The 13,740-nt window shown below is 46.1% G+C and overlaps 1 protein-coding gene across 2 annotated transcripts in view; it reads left to right on the top strand.

Moving 5' to 3' along the window:
• Positions 1-13,740, top strand: part of cfap46 (cilia and flagella associated protein 46) — a 575,305-nt gene that overhangs the window by 141,518 nt on the left and 420,047 nt on the right. For both annotated transcript variants that reach the window (XM_085994743.1, XM_085994742.1), the window contains 3 exons: positions 10,333-10,545; positions 11,423-11,642; positions 12,554-12,703. In XM_085994743.1, the coding sequence (XP_085850869.1) occupies positions 10,333-10,545; positions 11,423-11,642; positions 12,554-12,703 (583 nt within the window). The remainder of the gene's footprint in view (positions 1-10,332; positions 10,546-11,422; positions 11,643-12,553; positions 12,704-13,740) is intronic.

The following is a 13,740-nucleotide window of genomic DNA, read 5'->3' as shown; positions in this document are numbered from 1 at the left end:
AATAGAGGCATAGAGTATAAAAGCAAGGAAGTTATGCTGAACCTTTATAAATCACTGGTTAGGCCTCAGCTGGTGTATTGGCCCGGATTTTGCAGTCAGCAGTGAACGAATGCGCTCGCCGTTCATTACGCTTATAGCTGCCCACAGATTTTTAGTGGGCTTTTGTGCAGCAACATATGGTAATTAGAGAGCCATTTCAGCACGGCGCCCTCAACAGGGGATCTGGGACCTGTGTGAGCAGGGAAAGGAACAGCCTGTCTCTTCAACCAATCAGAATGAAGAATCCGTACTGAGACACACAGGCTGGAATTTTCCTTACCTTGGCAGGTAATAATAATAATAATCAACTTTATTGTCATTGTTAGTGCACAAGTGCAGTACAACGAAATGTAGGCTTGCGGCTCCCGAGAGTGTACATTTAGATTAAGACATTTAAACATTCAACATTCATTTGGCTTGTAATACATTAACATAAACATAACCATAATAAAGTGCATTGGCAGATGTGCAGGCTTTAGAGTTTATTTGTGGAGTTCAGCAGGATGACAGCCCTGGGAAAGAAGCTGTTCCTAAATCTGGTCGTTCGGGTGCGAATGCATCTGTAGCGTCTCCCAGATGGCAGGAGGGCGAACAGACTGTGGCTGGGGTGGGTAGGGTCTTTGATGATGGTCCGTGACCTCCGTAAACAGCGTTTCTGGTATATGTGCTCTATGGTCGGTAGCCGGGTGCCGGTAATGCGTTGGGCAGTTTTGACTACCCGCTGCTTTCCGGTCATAGTAGCTACAGCTGCCATACCATACTGTGATACAGTTCGTCAGGATGCTCTCTATTGTGCAGTGGTAAAAGTTAGAGAGGATCAGGGGTGACAGGTTACATCCCTTCAGCCTCCTTAGGAAATATAGGCGCTGCTGGGCCTTCTTCACCAGAGAGGAGGTATTGAGGGACCAGGAGAGGTCTTCCGTGATGTGGACTCCGAGGAACTTAAAGCTGTCCACCCTTAACACCACAGCCACCATGCCAGGTCCCGACCCTATTGCTACCTCCATCCCGCTCCACAGATTGACTGTCCAATAATGGTGCCCGTTAAGCCCGCCCTGCGCGTTGCCAACCCAATTAAATGGAGCGGGTCTGGTGACATCATCAGTGACGCGTTTTCAACTGGTATATTTAAAGGGACCGTGGCCACATTGCATTTGAAGGTTCATCTAGGATAGTGCAGTCAGTGCAGTTGATTTCCACTGGTGTGCACAGGGGCACAAATGACTGCACAGAGGCAGAGGGCTGCACCCAGGTTCTCCGACTACTCTACATGCTTGTGGAGGGAGTCAGAGCATGCAGTGAGCTCCTCTTCCCTCATGATGGTCGGAAGAGACTTCCCCAGCAAAGCAAAGGAGCCTGGCTGCAGATAGTTGAGGAGGTCAACAGCAGGGACGTCGTGAGGAGCACCTGGGTGCAGTGCTGCAAACACTTCAACGATCTTGTTAGATCAGGAAATGTGAGTACAAAGCCACACTCACCTTCATCCTGCTGTGCCTCTCATCACATCCCTATCACTCTGCCTTCCCAACCCTACTCCTGCACATCCTTAATCACACCAACATAACTTGCACCTCCACCCATCCCTCTCTATCTACATTATCACATCCCCTTCTTACTAGCCACCCCTCACACTAACCCTCATCCTAACGCAATCATACCAACTAACACACAAGGAGGCCACTTGGCATTGCCACCCCACTCCATCATAGTCACCCTCTACAGATGTAACCCATCCGTTCCTCACACTCATTCCATCACTCTAACTTAACCTTCTCTTTCCCTCCTTGCAGGAAAAGAGAGCCCACAATAAGAGGGAGAGAACTGGTGGAGGACCACGATCACTCGCAACCCTGACCACTGCTGAGGAGGCTGCGTTCGAGCTCTGGGAGTGTCTGAGCACCCAGAAGTGGGAGACGGAGAGAGGGTATTCCAGTTATACTGAGACTGTCTGCTCCAGTTTTATTATATATATATGTATGTATATCAGCAAACTGGTGACAGAATCACTTTTCATACTTGGCATACGTCAGTCACCCATATCGGGGCTGATGTCAGCAGCCACTGAATGATAATTATGTGCATAATATTATCTGTGTCCAATGTACATTTTGACATATCTAACTTATCTCTTTACTCTCCCACAGGTCCATCAAGATCTCCCCTCCCCCACCCCACTTTCCAGGAGGAAGCTGAAGACGACTCATCAGAGGAGCCTCCAGCCTCTGAGGGCACAGTGTCACCTGACATAAGCCCTCCCAGCACTGTGCAGATACGCACACCTCGGTGGGTCCCTCGTGACATAGAGTAGTGTTGTCACCCGGTTTCTCACAAATCAGATGTTGGAGACGGGGACAGCAGTGGAAACCCCTTGTCGGAGCCGCCTAGCTCTGCTTAGTTGCATGCAGACACCGAGCCTCGGAGGCCATCCAGAAAGAGGGCGATCCTGGAGCTGCAGGAACAAGTGCGGAGGCTCTGACAGGTTTTGCAAGCACGCCACTGTTCAGATAATGGAGGAGTCCTTCTCCAACATGAGCGTCACTGTGTCGCAGGCAATGGCGACCGTAGGCTCCTCCATGGATAGGGTAGCCACCTACATGCAACAGCTAATGTGCCAGTTGCAGGAGCACATGGTATCTGACGTAATAAAGACTCACTACGCACTTGGTTGTACATAAAGCAAGGCTTTAATCGACTTGTAACAAAACATGGAGGTCTAGTTAGTAGTCACTAGCTTCCTGTTTCCAGATTGTCTCTGGCCAAGTTGGGCCCAAGACCGAGTATTTATACTCCTCGGACGGCGCCCTCAGCTGGCCGTTCAGTAGTACTTCCTGAGTTACTTCTTGTAGAAGTTGCGATTTATGACAGTGTCTATGCAGAATAGATGGCTGTCTATGGAGAATAAATCCCAGAGGCTTATAGACGTCCTCTCTAGGAGGGATGTCAGTGTAGCAGTGTAGGATGTCTCATGGCCCCACTGATGTGCAGCAAGGTGCTCTCCAGCTCCTTGCTAGCAAGGAAGTGCGGGTGGCCCATGAGAGGGATGATCGTGAGAGAGGACATACAAGTGGGGGCTCCTCTCCAAGCACTCACACTTCTACCCCCTTGCCAACCCATCAGTCAGAGCCCCAGATGGCCAAGTCTGCCCCTGCACAGTCGCAGGAGGAGCAGACTTAACCCAGTGGACGACCACCAAAAGTGTCTAAGCAGGCACAGCAGGGAAGTGAGGAGGTTGCCTCTACCTCTGCAAAGTTGATATAATTGGCTGACTTGTCAAACAGAGTATCGGTGACCTGTGTGATGCATCTGTGGGCGGCCGACTGCGAGATGCCGCAAATATCTGCTGTAGATCCCTGGAAGGAGCCTGAGGCGAAGAAGTTGAGGGCGCTGGTGACTTTGACAGCCACTGGTAAGGTGTGTCCACGCGCTACTCTGGGCTGCAGGTCTTGGTCCAGCAATGTGCAAATGTCTGCGATGACCTGGCGTGATAGCCTGAGCCTCCTTTGACACTGCTGCTCAGTCATGTTGAGGGAGCTCATTCTCTGCCTGTATACCCTGTTTTGGCGGTATTGCTTCCAGCACAGTGCAGCCCTGTGCTGATGCCCTCTGTCCTGTGCAGCATCAGGGCATTGAGGAGAAGGTTGGTGGTGATGTTGCTGGTGTGCTTTGTGCTGAAGATGTTGGGGCTGATCGTGGTCAGATTCTGAGGACCAGGGTGAGACAACATAAACAGTACCCATGCTAATGACAGGTGAAGTAGAGATGACAGAAGCAATCTGTCAATGGTGAGAGAGGTTCTTCCAATGAGGTGACACTGGATGGAGACTTTGCTTGAAACACTTACAGCCTGCAGAAAATTAAATCTGTGTTGCAAATAGTGAGAAACAGCTGCTCCATGAGGAAAGTGATCAGCTGTGAGGTGGGAGCTTTTATAGTACATTTCATCCTGTCAACTAATCAGCTGGAGCAATGGTCACTCAACTCTCACCTCAGGTTTACAGACGTGGTTCCTGAGCAGCATGGTCCCCGTGGGAATCCAGTGAAATTTAAAAGGTAAGTTAAGGGTCTGACAACAAAAAGTAATAATTGTTTAAATTGGGTCGCCCACCGCTGCCGGTCGGGTCGGCTCCGTGAAGACAGACGCACCTGTGGGAAAGGCACGTGGAAGCGAGATGACAGCGGGTTCCAGACCCGCTGTCAAAAAACTCAACTTTTCCACCCGACCTGCCATCGATCTCGCCCGCTACCACTGCAGAAAATTCCGGCCACAGAGTCTAAATCAGGAAGTGTAAGTTAGAATATTTAATTCAATGTAAATTTATGTAAAAAAGTGAAATAAAGAGAGGGAAAGAAAGATGTGATTAAGAGAGATAAAAGAGACAAAGGAAAAGTTTAAAAAAAAACATTTTTTATTTTTAATTTTACATTTAAAAAAAAGCTGCAGCAATAGCTACATCTTGGACAGCAACGTTCTAATTTACATGTTTTACTGCGCATGTGCGGACGCTGGAAGTTGCTGTCCAGTTTACGCCATAATAATGGTGAGCGCTACCAGCCTCTCTGTTATTCTTACCACAAAATCTGGGGCATTATGTCCAATTCTGGGTTCCACACTTTAGGAAGGATGACAAGACCTTGGAGAGGGTGCAGAGATTTACTAGAATGATACCAGGGATGAGGGACTTTAGTTATGTGGAGACACTAGAGAAGCAGGGATTGTTCTCCCTAGAGCAGAGAAGGTTAAGGGGAGATTATGAAGGGTTATGGTGGAGTAAATAAGGAGAAACTGTTTCCACTGGCAGGAGGGTCAATAACCAGAGGACACAGATTCAAGATAATTGGCAAACGAAGCAGAGGGGAGATTAATTTTTTTTTATACAGCATGTTGTTATAATTTGGAATTGCCTGGAAGGATGGTGGAAATCTCATTTGCAGTTGTAAGATCTGTCCCTTTGTAAATGAGACCGATGGAACAGGCTAAAAAAACTATTACAGGAAACTTTGGTTTATCCGGAGGTTGTATGCCCGGAATACTCGATCTAACAGCAAAAATCAGGAGCCGTTTTCTATAAGTTTATTTAGTTCTCGTTCTTTTTTTTTCCCAGTCAGGCACTGCAAGGTCTGTAGCTATAGCAACAGCTTCAGCTAGAGACGCTTGCAGCTGCAGCCGACTCTTTAGAAGCTGTTGCTAAGCAACAGTGTTTGTTGTCAGATACGGAGATGAAAACCTCCGTATGCTTCAACATTAACTTTGTATGTCCGGCAATTTTGATAGATCGGCAACCCGTCGGTGCCGGATATCACAAAGTTTCCTGTACTGGGAATTTCCTTGGGATTTCAAGGCTCTGCTGCTGTAACTGGTGAAAGCCCCGCTTTCCTGCATAAACAAGATTTCCGCCAAAGTTACAGCAGCAGAGCAGGAGAAACCCCAAAGAAATTTACTGGGGGAGAAATTTGGTACTTTAGCGCCTCCAGTTAGCGCCTGGCGGGGGCGCTAATGGGGCACTGAGGCAATAGCACCACGGCGAGGCGAATCCAGCACCGTACGCCAAATTCAGCCCCCCTGTAGAGACTTCAGCGGCAGGCAGATCGTGACATCAGTGGACGTGCAACGCTCACTGCCGCCCGATCTGCCAAATTGAGTATCGTCCCCTGCCTTTAGCGCCTGGACCCGACAGCGACAGGGAGAGGAGTGGTCAAGCAGGCGGATGCCGGCTCCGGGGCACTATTTAAAGGGATCATTAGTAATGAGTTGCAGCTGCCAGGTTAGTGGTGTTTCAGTGCCTCCTTGTAGGTTTGAGATAGTTCAAGAGTTGAATTCAGTCATTCAAAGGTTCTTTAGTCTCCGGAGTGTTGCGGCTTCTAAAAGTTAGTTACATTTATTCTCACAAAATATCAAAGTGCTGCACTTACTTACATTAATGGGGGCTGTACTGGCAGTTGACCTCGCCCCCCCCAGGATCTACTGCAGAGGGAGCGCAGGCAGCGAGAGAGATTGGAACATGTGGCCAGAGAGAGGAGGAGGGCTATCAGGGCTCTCAACAGGAGGCCTCACCCTCCAAGGGTTTTCCGACAGCAATTCTCCTAACTACAATTAAGCCAGGAGCAGTGTCTTAGAAGGCTCCGCTTCAGCAAGGAGGTGGTCACAGAACTCTTCCACCTCCTGCAACCAGACCTCGAGCCTCAGATCAGGACGAGGACAGCTCTCTCAGTGGTAGTCAAGGTCACTGTCGCCCTCAATTTCTTCACCAGTGGATCCTTCCAGTTTGCAACAGGAGATATAGGTAACATCTCACAGTTCGCCATCCATCACTGCATCCGGGAGGTCACAGAGGCTCTCTACAATAGGAGAAGGGACTACGTTTCCTTCCCCATCACCAGAGAGAAGTAGGACGAGTGTGCATGTGGCTTTGCCAGGATAGCGGGATTACCCATGGTGCAGGACGTCATTGACTGCACCCACATGGCTTTGCGGGCACCACTTAACAATCCTGAGATCTTCTGTAACCGCAAAGGCTACCACTCACTTAATGTGCAGTTGGTGTGCGACCACAGACAGCGAATCCTCAATGTGAATGCCCGCTATCCTGGCAGTAGCCACGATGTCGTCATCCTGCGCCAGACCGGTGTGCCAGTACTCTTCCAGCCACCACGTCAAGCTCGTGGCTGGCTGGTCGGAGACAAGGGTTATCTGCTCTCCACCTGGCTCATGACTCCCTTCCGCAACCCCAACACTCCTGCCCAGCACTCATATAATGAGAGCCATGCCGCCACCAGGAACATCATTGAGCAGACCATTGGGGTGCTCAAGCAATGGTTCTGCTGCCTTGACCACTTGGAAGGAGCCCTCCAGTACTCGCCGGAGTGGGTGTCTCATTTTTTCGTGGTGTGCTGCATGCTCCACAATCTGGCCATCATGAGGGCTCAGCTCTTGCCAGGAAGGATTGCGGGACCACCTCAGGAGGGAGAGGAGGAGGATGACGAGGAGGAACAGGAGCGAGGGAGGAGGCAGCCACTCAATCGGCATTCCGGAAGGGCGGTCTGTGACCACCTCATCAGACTGCGGTTCCAGTAAATTCAACCCCAGATCCCTGTTGCTCACCACATCCCCATCATTCCATCTCTGTTGCAGGCCATATCAGAGCGCACAGCTGAAATGAGAGACAGTACAAAATTAGCCAAAGTGAATTAATAAATTTATCAATAATCTGAATATATCTTTACAACTACAATATTAACTATTCACCCTTGTGCAATCCCTTAGTGCCTGTTGTTACTGTGCCTTGGCCTACTCTAGTGCTCCCTCAAAGTGTTGGCCCAATGGCTGCAGCACGGCTGGTGGAAGGCTTCTGAGTGTCCATGCGGGAGACTTCAGATGGCCTTACAGCATGCCCTCGACCAGCTCTCGGCCTGGAAGGCCTGGCTGTAGGCTGTACCACCTCAGCATGGGCGGCAGCAGTCTGGGCTGGCTGGATGATAGGCAGCGACAAGGGCAATGGTGGAGTGGCTGCGGTGGGAGCAGGAATGCTATCATCATGAGAGATGACAGCACGTTCCTGCCCCAATGACACTCCCCTGGGGCAGCACCTCAGCAACCTGTAGCTGTGAGTGTTGATAGGTAGAGATTGTTGGTGGGTGAGTGCTGGGGGTGTGGTGCTTTGGCCAGTGTGTGCATTTGTTGAAGCACTGACTCACCCTGACCACCCAAGTGAGGTCATTAAATTTCTTCCTGCACTGTGTATGGGTCCTGGGGACCACAGTGCTGCCTGAGAGCTGATGAGCAACCTCCCCCCACATGGCACGGAAGACTTGCAGCGAGGGCCTCCTGCCACTTGCCAGGTAGAGCACCACCCTCCATTTCTCCACTAACTCCTCCAATGCTTGGTCCGAAAATCTGCGGGCTCTCTCCCTGGGGCGTGGATCTGCCATGAGTACAGCTGGTTGAGTCATCTGGCTCTTTGGGCTTGGCCTGCTCCTGCTTGCTGACACAGGTTCACAGGCAGCAATGCAGAGAATGGGATTCTGTAGCATGAATGAACCTCCCCTTTAAGAACTGGAACGAGCCTGTGGCAATGATGACTTGTTATTAAGCTGCACCTGATATTGGTTAGTGCTTTGAGTGTAACGCCATTGAGCTAGGCTGTTAGCACTTTATTTAGCGCTCCAATCCTTTCTTTGAGCGATGACATTGAATTTTGTGCGCAGTGAGATTCATTACTGCCTGGCGCTAAATCTCAAACTTTTCCAAAGTTAGCGCCCATTCCTGGGCGATAATGAATTTCGTTCCCACTGCCTTGATTCAGCTATTCAGGGCTGTTTTTCTTGTCTTTCCCATCGCCCTTTTCTGGTGGGTGCTCAAGATGCACCCATTGTGACACAGGTACCTGACTGAATTGTTTTAAATGAGAGAAACTTTCCCGAATCCCCGATACTTCTATGGGGTCAGGAACAGAGATTCCTTGTGGGTGCTCCCTGACACTTTTGCTGGCAAAGTGGTCCAGATGATTTCTTTATCCTTATGTCCAGATCTCTTCAATTGGGAGCTGTTTAGGGTGAGGTCCATTATTGGTGTGATGATTGTGAGGAAGCACCCCTTTTGGGCCAGATTAGGCTTCTGCCGCCCCCCCATCCTGCCCCCACAACATTGTGACATAGAACCTCACTCTGACTGCCGTGACAATTTTTAACCTTATCTGTTAACGCTGGGCTTTGTAACCGGGTCAGTATATTTAAGACAAGGAGAAGATGAAATTCCACATATGAATAAAAATGGCAATGTTTATGTATGCTGTTGCATAATCCCTGGTCCCCATCTAAACAAAAGTTCCCAGCTGCTTGAACATTGCTGTTAATTCTGTGGTACTTTCATATACGCATCAAAGAGGTACAGCAACTTTTGTTTCCATTTATGGTGGTTTTGCTCAGCTGATATGTCATTATCAGCTTCATTATCTTGTAAAATTTTCCATCAAGCCATTCTGCTGAAGATACTGGGTGGTGCAAAGCTAAATGATTTGACACATTTTCCGAATTTGTGTGATGCATTGGGAATTAAAATTTGTATCTGATTAGACAGAATTTCTTCCTGAAACTTGACCTATGAAAACATTGTGCTAGAAAATGCATCTTTTTCAGTGGATGTCAGTGCTACTGTGCCTGCATGCAATTACTGTGCAGTTCCATAAATTATTCTGTCATGGTCCCACTGTATCTGCCCACCCTTTTTTAAAAGGTTCATTAATAAGTAGGGATTGCAACTCCACTTTGGTTCAACCCTTGGTTTACCAATCTTACAGTATTGTGCCATATCTTTGAAATTAGCCAACCAATAAAAATATAGTAACAAATGACATTTCATATGTTATACTCTTTCATGCCCAGCAAATGAAACGTTATTGACTACTTTTGATTGTCTACGAGTTAATATTATCTGCTGGATCATGTGGTTCCTTGCCAATGGTTCATTTGGAACTTTGTTAACGAACCTTTTGCCCTTCCGTGTACCTAAACAACCCTGTTGATACATTCTGTCCCTAATGATTGGCACTCATCCCTGCCCTTGCAGTTTTGTAGTGAGATGTCAATCTGCTGAGGCTTCACCAGATCTACTTGTTTCAAATCTTGCAGCTCCCCTAGCCTGCCAAACGTAATGTTAAACTTGGGATTCTTTATCCCTCCACACATCTCAGCAGTATTATGAGCACGAAGAAAAGCATTAGTATGCCAACAGATAGAGAAAAGTTAAGTTTGAGATTAATTTATATGCTTCAGGCTTTTTCTTTAATGCTTTCACATGTTTATCTTTATTTCAGCTTTTTTGTTGGTGAGTTTGAATTTTAATTTAAGTTCTGTTTTTTTTTCTTAGACATACTTTTTTTAACTTAATGTTATTTATTTTGTAACATCAGTTCTGTCCAAATCTGAGAATAATTAATTGGATCAGCTAATTAGCACATGGCTTCCACTTGCTGATTTTTGGAAAATGATACAAATTCAGTGCTAAGGAGTGTTCAGTAATAAAATCACGCCTGTCCCAGTCTGGGAATCATTTTTTAGGGTTAGTTACTTGGTGGTTTCGACTCGGTGATTTCTGGAAGATTAGGAATATTCAGTGATAAGGAGTGTAAAATCTACTTTTTGTATATAAAGATAATGGCTCATGTTAATGATTCATAGCATCAAAATTGGTTCAGGGTTCCAGGAACAATACAAAAATATGCATAATGCATACTGATACAGATACAGGGGATAAAAAATTCAAACTCAGCCCTCATGTTTTACTGTCTTTATTTTCAGAGATTGGATAGATTCGCTGTCTCCTTATGCTACCAAGAACTTTCTGCGAGCTGCAGAGCTGGGCGTGCAAATAAATGACGCATTAATTGTGTGTAATGCAGCAATCTACCTCTGGAATTATAACAAGCACTTATTAGTTGCTGGGAGATATAAGGAGCTTGTTAAACCATTCTGGACAGTACTTGATCAATTAAAGCAAACAGGGCATTGTGGGTAAGTTTTACTTATCTAATAATGGTTTATACAGGGCCAGGTTTTCTCTCCCAGCACTGCCCTGGTGCAATCAGTATGGAATGCACCAGAAGTGTGAATCAACCCTACCAGAAGCTGAACACCTAATGTTGGTCTTGGGCTTAATTTAAATAAAGGAGATGCCACATGGGTGCAATTGTGGGGCATTTTGAGCCACAGCTATGAAGTTAAGAGGAAGTGTGGGTGCATTCTGAGCCTTAAAGGCACCAGCATCATTAAATGTGGCAGGCAGAATTAAACCCTATGGGAGAGCCAGAAGGATTTTTTGCAAGTAATTGGGCAGGATTATTATCTGAACACCTTATGATGAAGAATGGTAAATTTAGAAATTAATGTATGGGTGCCAGAAACTCTGATTGCATGCCAGTGGCATTTATGTTTATTTAAAGATGCTGTCCCCTGTAAATGAATGTGTACTGCTGTGCCATGGCTGGAATGGCAAGCAGCAGTTTGTACACCCCTATAGTTTGTCTTGGAGGGAGCTGGTAAGAGGGGGGCGCTGGTGCCAAGCAGTAGGCGGAGGATAAGGATATAAAGTGTGGGTATGAAGAATGATGACATTTCGCCCATCAAGGGTTCCACTACCCTTCTCCAGGTGCCCATCCATTCAAAGCTGTTGGCATTTTCGGGAAGTGATCAGGTAGCTTGACCGCCACCTGACATTCGGTGTTGACCATTCACAAGTAATACTCTCTACTGTCATTATGGTAGCAGGTTTTAACACCTGCCCTGACCCCCTACCATACATAAATTGCTTCTTTATAACTGTAATCCTGGAATATTGCTGTGGAAAAACTAAGAACACTACATAACCAAAATTATTTTTGCTGCACTGTAGGGAAACTGTTCTTTTAGTTATGCTGTGCAATAGCCTATGTCAGGGCTTGATTCAACCTTGGATACCCAGCCCAATCAACACTGAAAAAAAGGAATCTGGAAAGGGTTCCCCAACTTCTAACGTGAAAAAGTCACCTGCAAAGAAAATTGAAAAACCAACCATTTCACATATTGTGTCTGTTGACCCTGAAGGTATTCCTCGCATAATTGAAGCTCTCCAGGTATGGGAATTCACTAGCTATTTTTAGAAGTTATACCATTAAAACTGTTATATTGATATATTTTGAAATACCTTCACAAAATGTATTTCTTAAACTTCTTGTTTTAAGTATTATAAAAATTGCATGATAATCAATTGTAGAAATACAACTAGATTAATAATGGCTTGTTGGATATTTGTTACATATGGTAGAGAATAAGTGCTGAGAGAGTATTCTACAGGTGTAATTCAGAAGATTGGTTCTGACAGCTAGTGTTATGCCTGTTATATAAAATGCTCCCCTCTTAAAACTATACAATGTTGGTATGCCCTGGAGCATGGGGAATAACGAAGAACAATAACTCCTTTCTTGATAGAGTCCACTTTGTTCTTCAAATGATTTGAATCCTCCTCACAACACAATTTCACCCAGTCTTCACCGTAGGCAGTGCAGGGTTGTAGTTAATGGGGGGGGGGGGGTAGGAGATATTAATGTGAAGTGATTAGTTTAAATTGCCTTCAAGTCAAAATGATCTGGGACATTGACAAGGCCCTGAGCTTCATGCAGTGTGGGAGTAGGTGACAAAATGCAGCACCTCGCTTGGCAACACCACAGTGACATTTTTAAGTGTGTACACAGCATAAGGTTCTTCCAGACTCTTCTCCTATGTTGTGTGCAGGATTCATATCATTGAAAAAGTAAAGTTAGACAATTACCTATGTATCATTAAGCTGAATTAGCTCTTGAGCTGGTTTGGCACTGTTCTGTGTTTGAGATCAAATCAAAGAATATACCTTATACATTTTAGTAATCACGTTGATTAGGATTCATTTTCAATAAGTGACAATTGTTTAATGTTTATTTGCTCAGTGTATTTTAAAGTTATTAATAGTAGTAACAGAATAACTAATGTAATGTTGTTTGGACTACAGATCTGTGAATATGCATTACATATTAGAAATGGGAGTGCACCCTCTGATGTTGTGCCTATTGCTGTGAGACATCAGATTATTATCACATGGGTCACAATAAAACAGCTTCTGCAGCAACAGATAGGACCAAATCTGGGAAATGATGATGAGGTAAAACAATTTAAGCCAGAAGCTGCGATTTGTTTGTCATTGGCCTTCACGTTAATTTAATAATTCTGCCTCCTTTGAATGAGTTTGTGCTGCTATGCCATAGCTGGAATGACAGCAGCACCCTAAGCTTCAGTATGGAGACTGCAATCTGCTTTGCAGGGAGCTGGTAAGAGGGTGGCACCATTGTCCCAAACAGTAGGTGAAGGAACAGGGAAAAGAAGTGTGGGTATGGCTTGATTGTGAGGCTTTTTCTACTCTAAGTGGCATAGCCAGAGAAAGGGGCCATTTCTACTTGATGGTAGGGAAATAGGAGAGGCCCAGGTGAATGACTTCAGCGGCTGTCAAGGGGCTGTGATGTTCCCCTTGTCTTTCTCCAAATAAGCCACATGCAAAAAGGGGAGTGGGATGGTCAAAATAAAGACCATCTGGACAATATCGTCCTGTCCCTTAAGAATGAACAGCAGCTCAGGAATTGGTATCACAAGGTTTCTAAACTGCTCCTGGTGCTATTAGTTGAAATAAGAACATAAGAAATAGGAGCAGGAGTAGGCCTCGAGCCTTAAGATTCAATAAGATCATGTCTGATCTTTGACCTCAACTCCACTTTCCTGCCCGATCCCCATATCCCTTGACTCCCTTGGAGCCCAAAACTCTATCAATCTCAGCCTTGAATATACTCAATGACTGAGCATCCACTGCCCTCTGGGATTCAAAAGATTCTCAACCTTTTGAGTGAAGGAATTTCTCCTCGTCTCAGTTCTAAATGGCCGACCTCTTATTCTGAGACTATGACCCCTAGTGCTAGACTCTCCAGCTAAGGGAAAAAGCCTCTCAGCATCCACACTGTCAAGCACTCTCGGAATCTTATGTTTCAATGAGATCACACCTCAATCTTCGAAACTCCAGAGAGTATGGGCCCATTTTACTCAATATCTCCTCTTAGCACAACCCTCTCATCCCAGTGAACCTTCATTGCACCCCCTCTAAGGCAAGTATATTCTTCCTTCGGTATGGAGACCAAAACTGTACACAGTACT

Source organism: Somniosus microcephalus, chromosome 8 (assembly GCF_052327205.1).
Source record: "Somniosus microcephalus isolate GS21.2 chromosome 8, FLI_Smic_1.0, whole genome shotgun sequence".
Lineage (NCBI taxonomy): Eukaryota > Metazoa > Chordata > Chondrichthyes > Squaliformes > Somniosidae > Somniosus > Somniosus microcephalus.
Note: the sequence above shows the minus strand (reverse complement) of the source record. Positions and strands in the feature narration are given on the sequence as shown.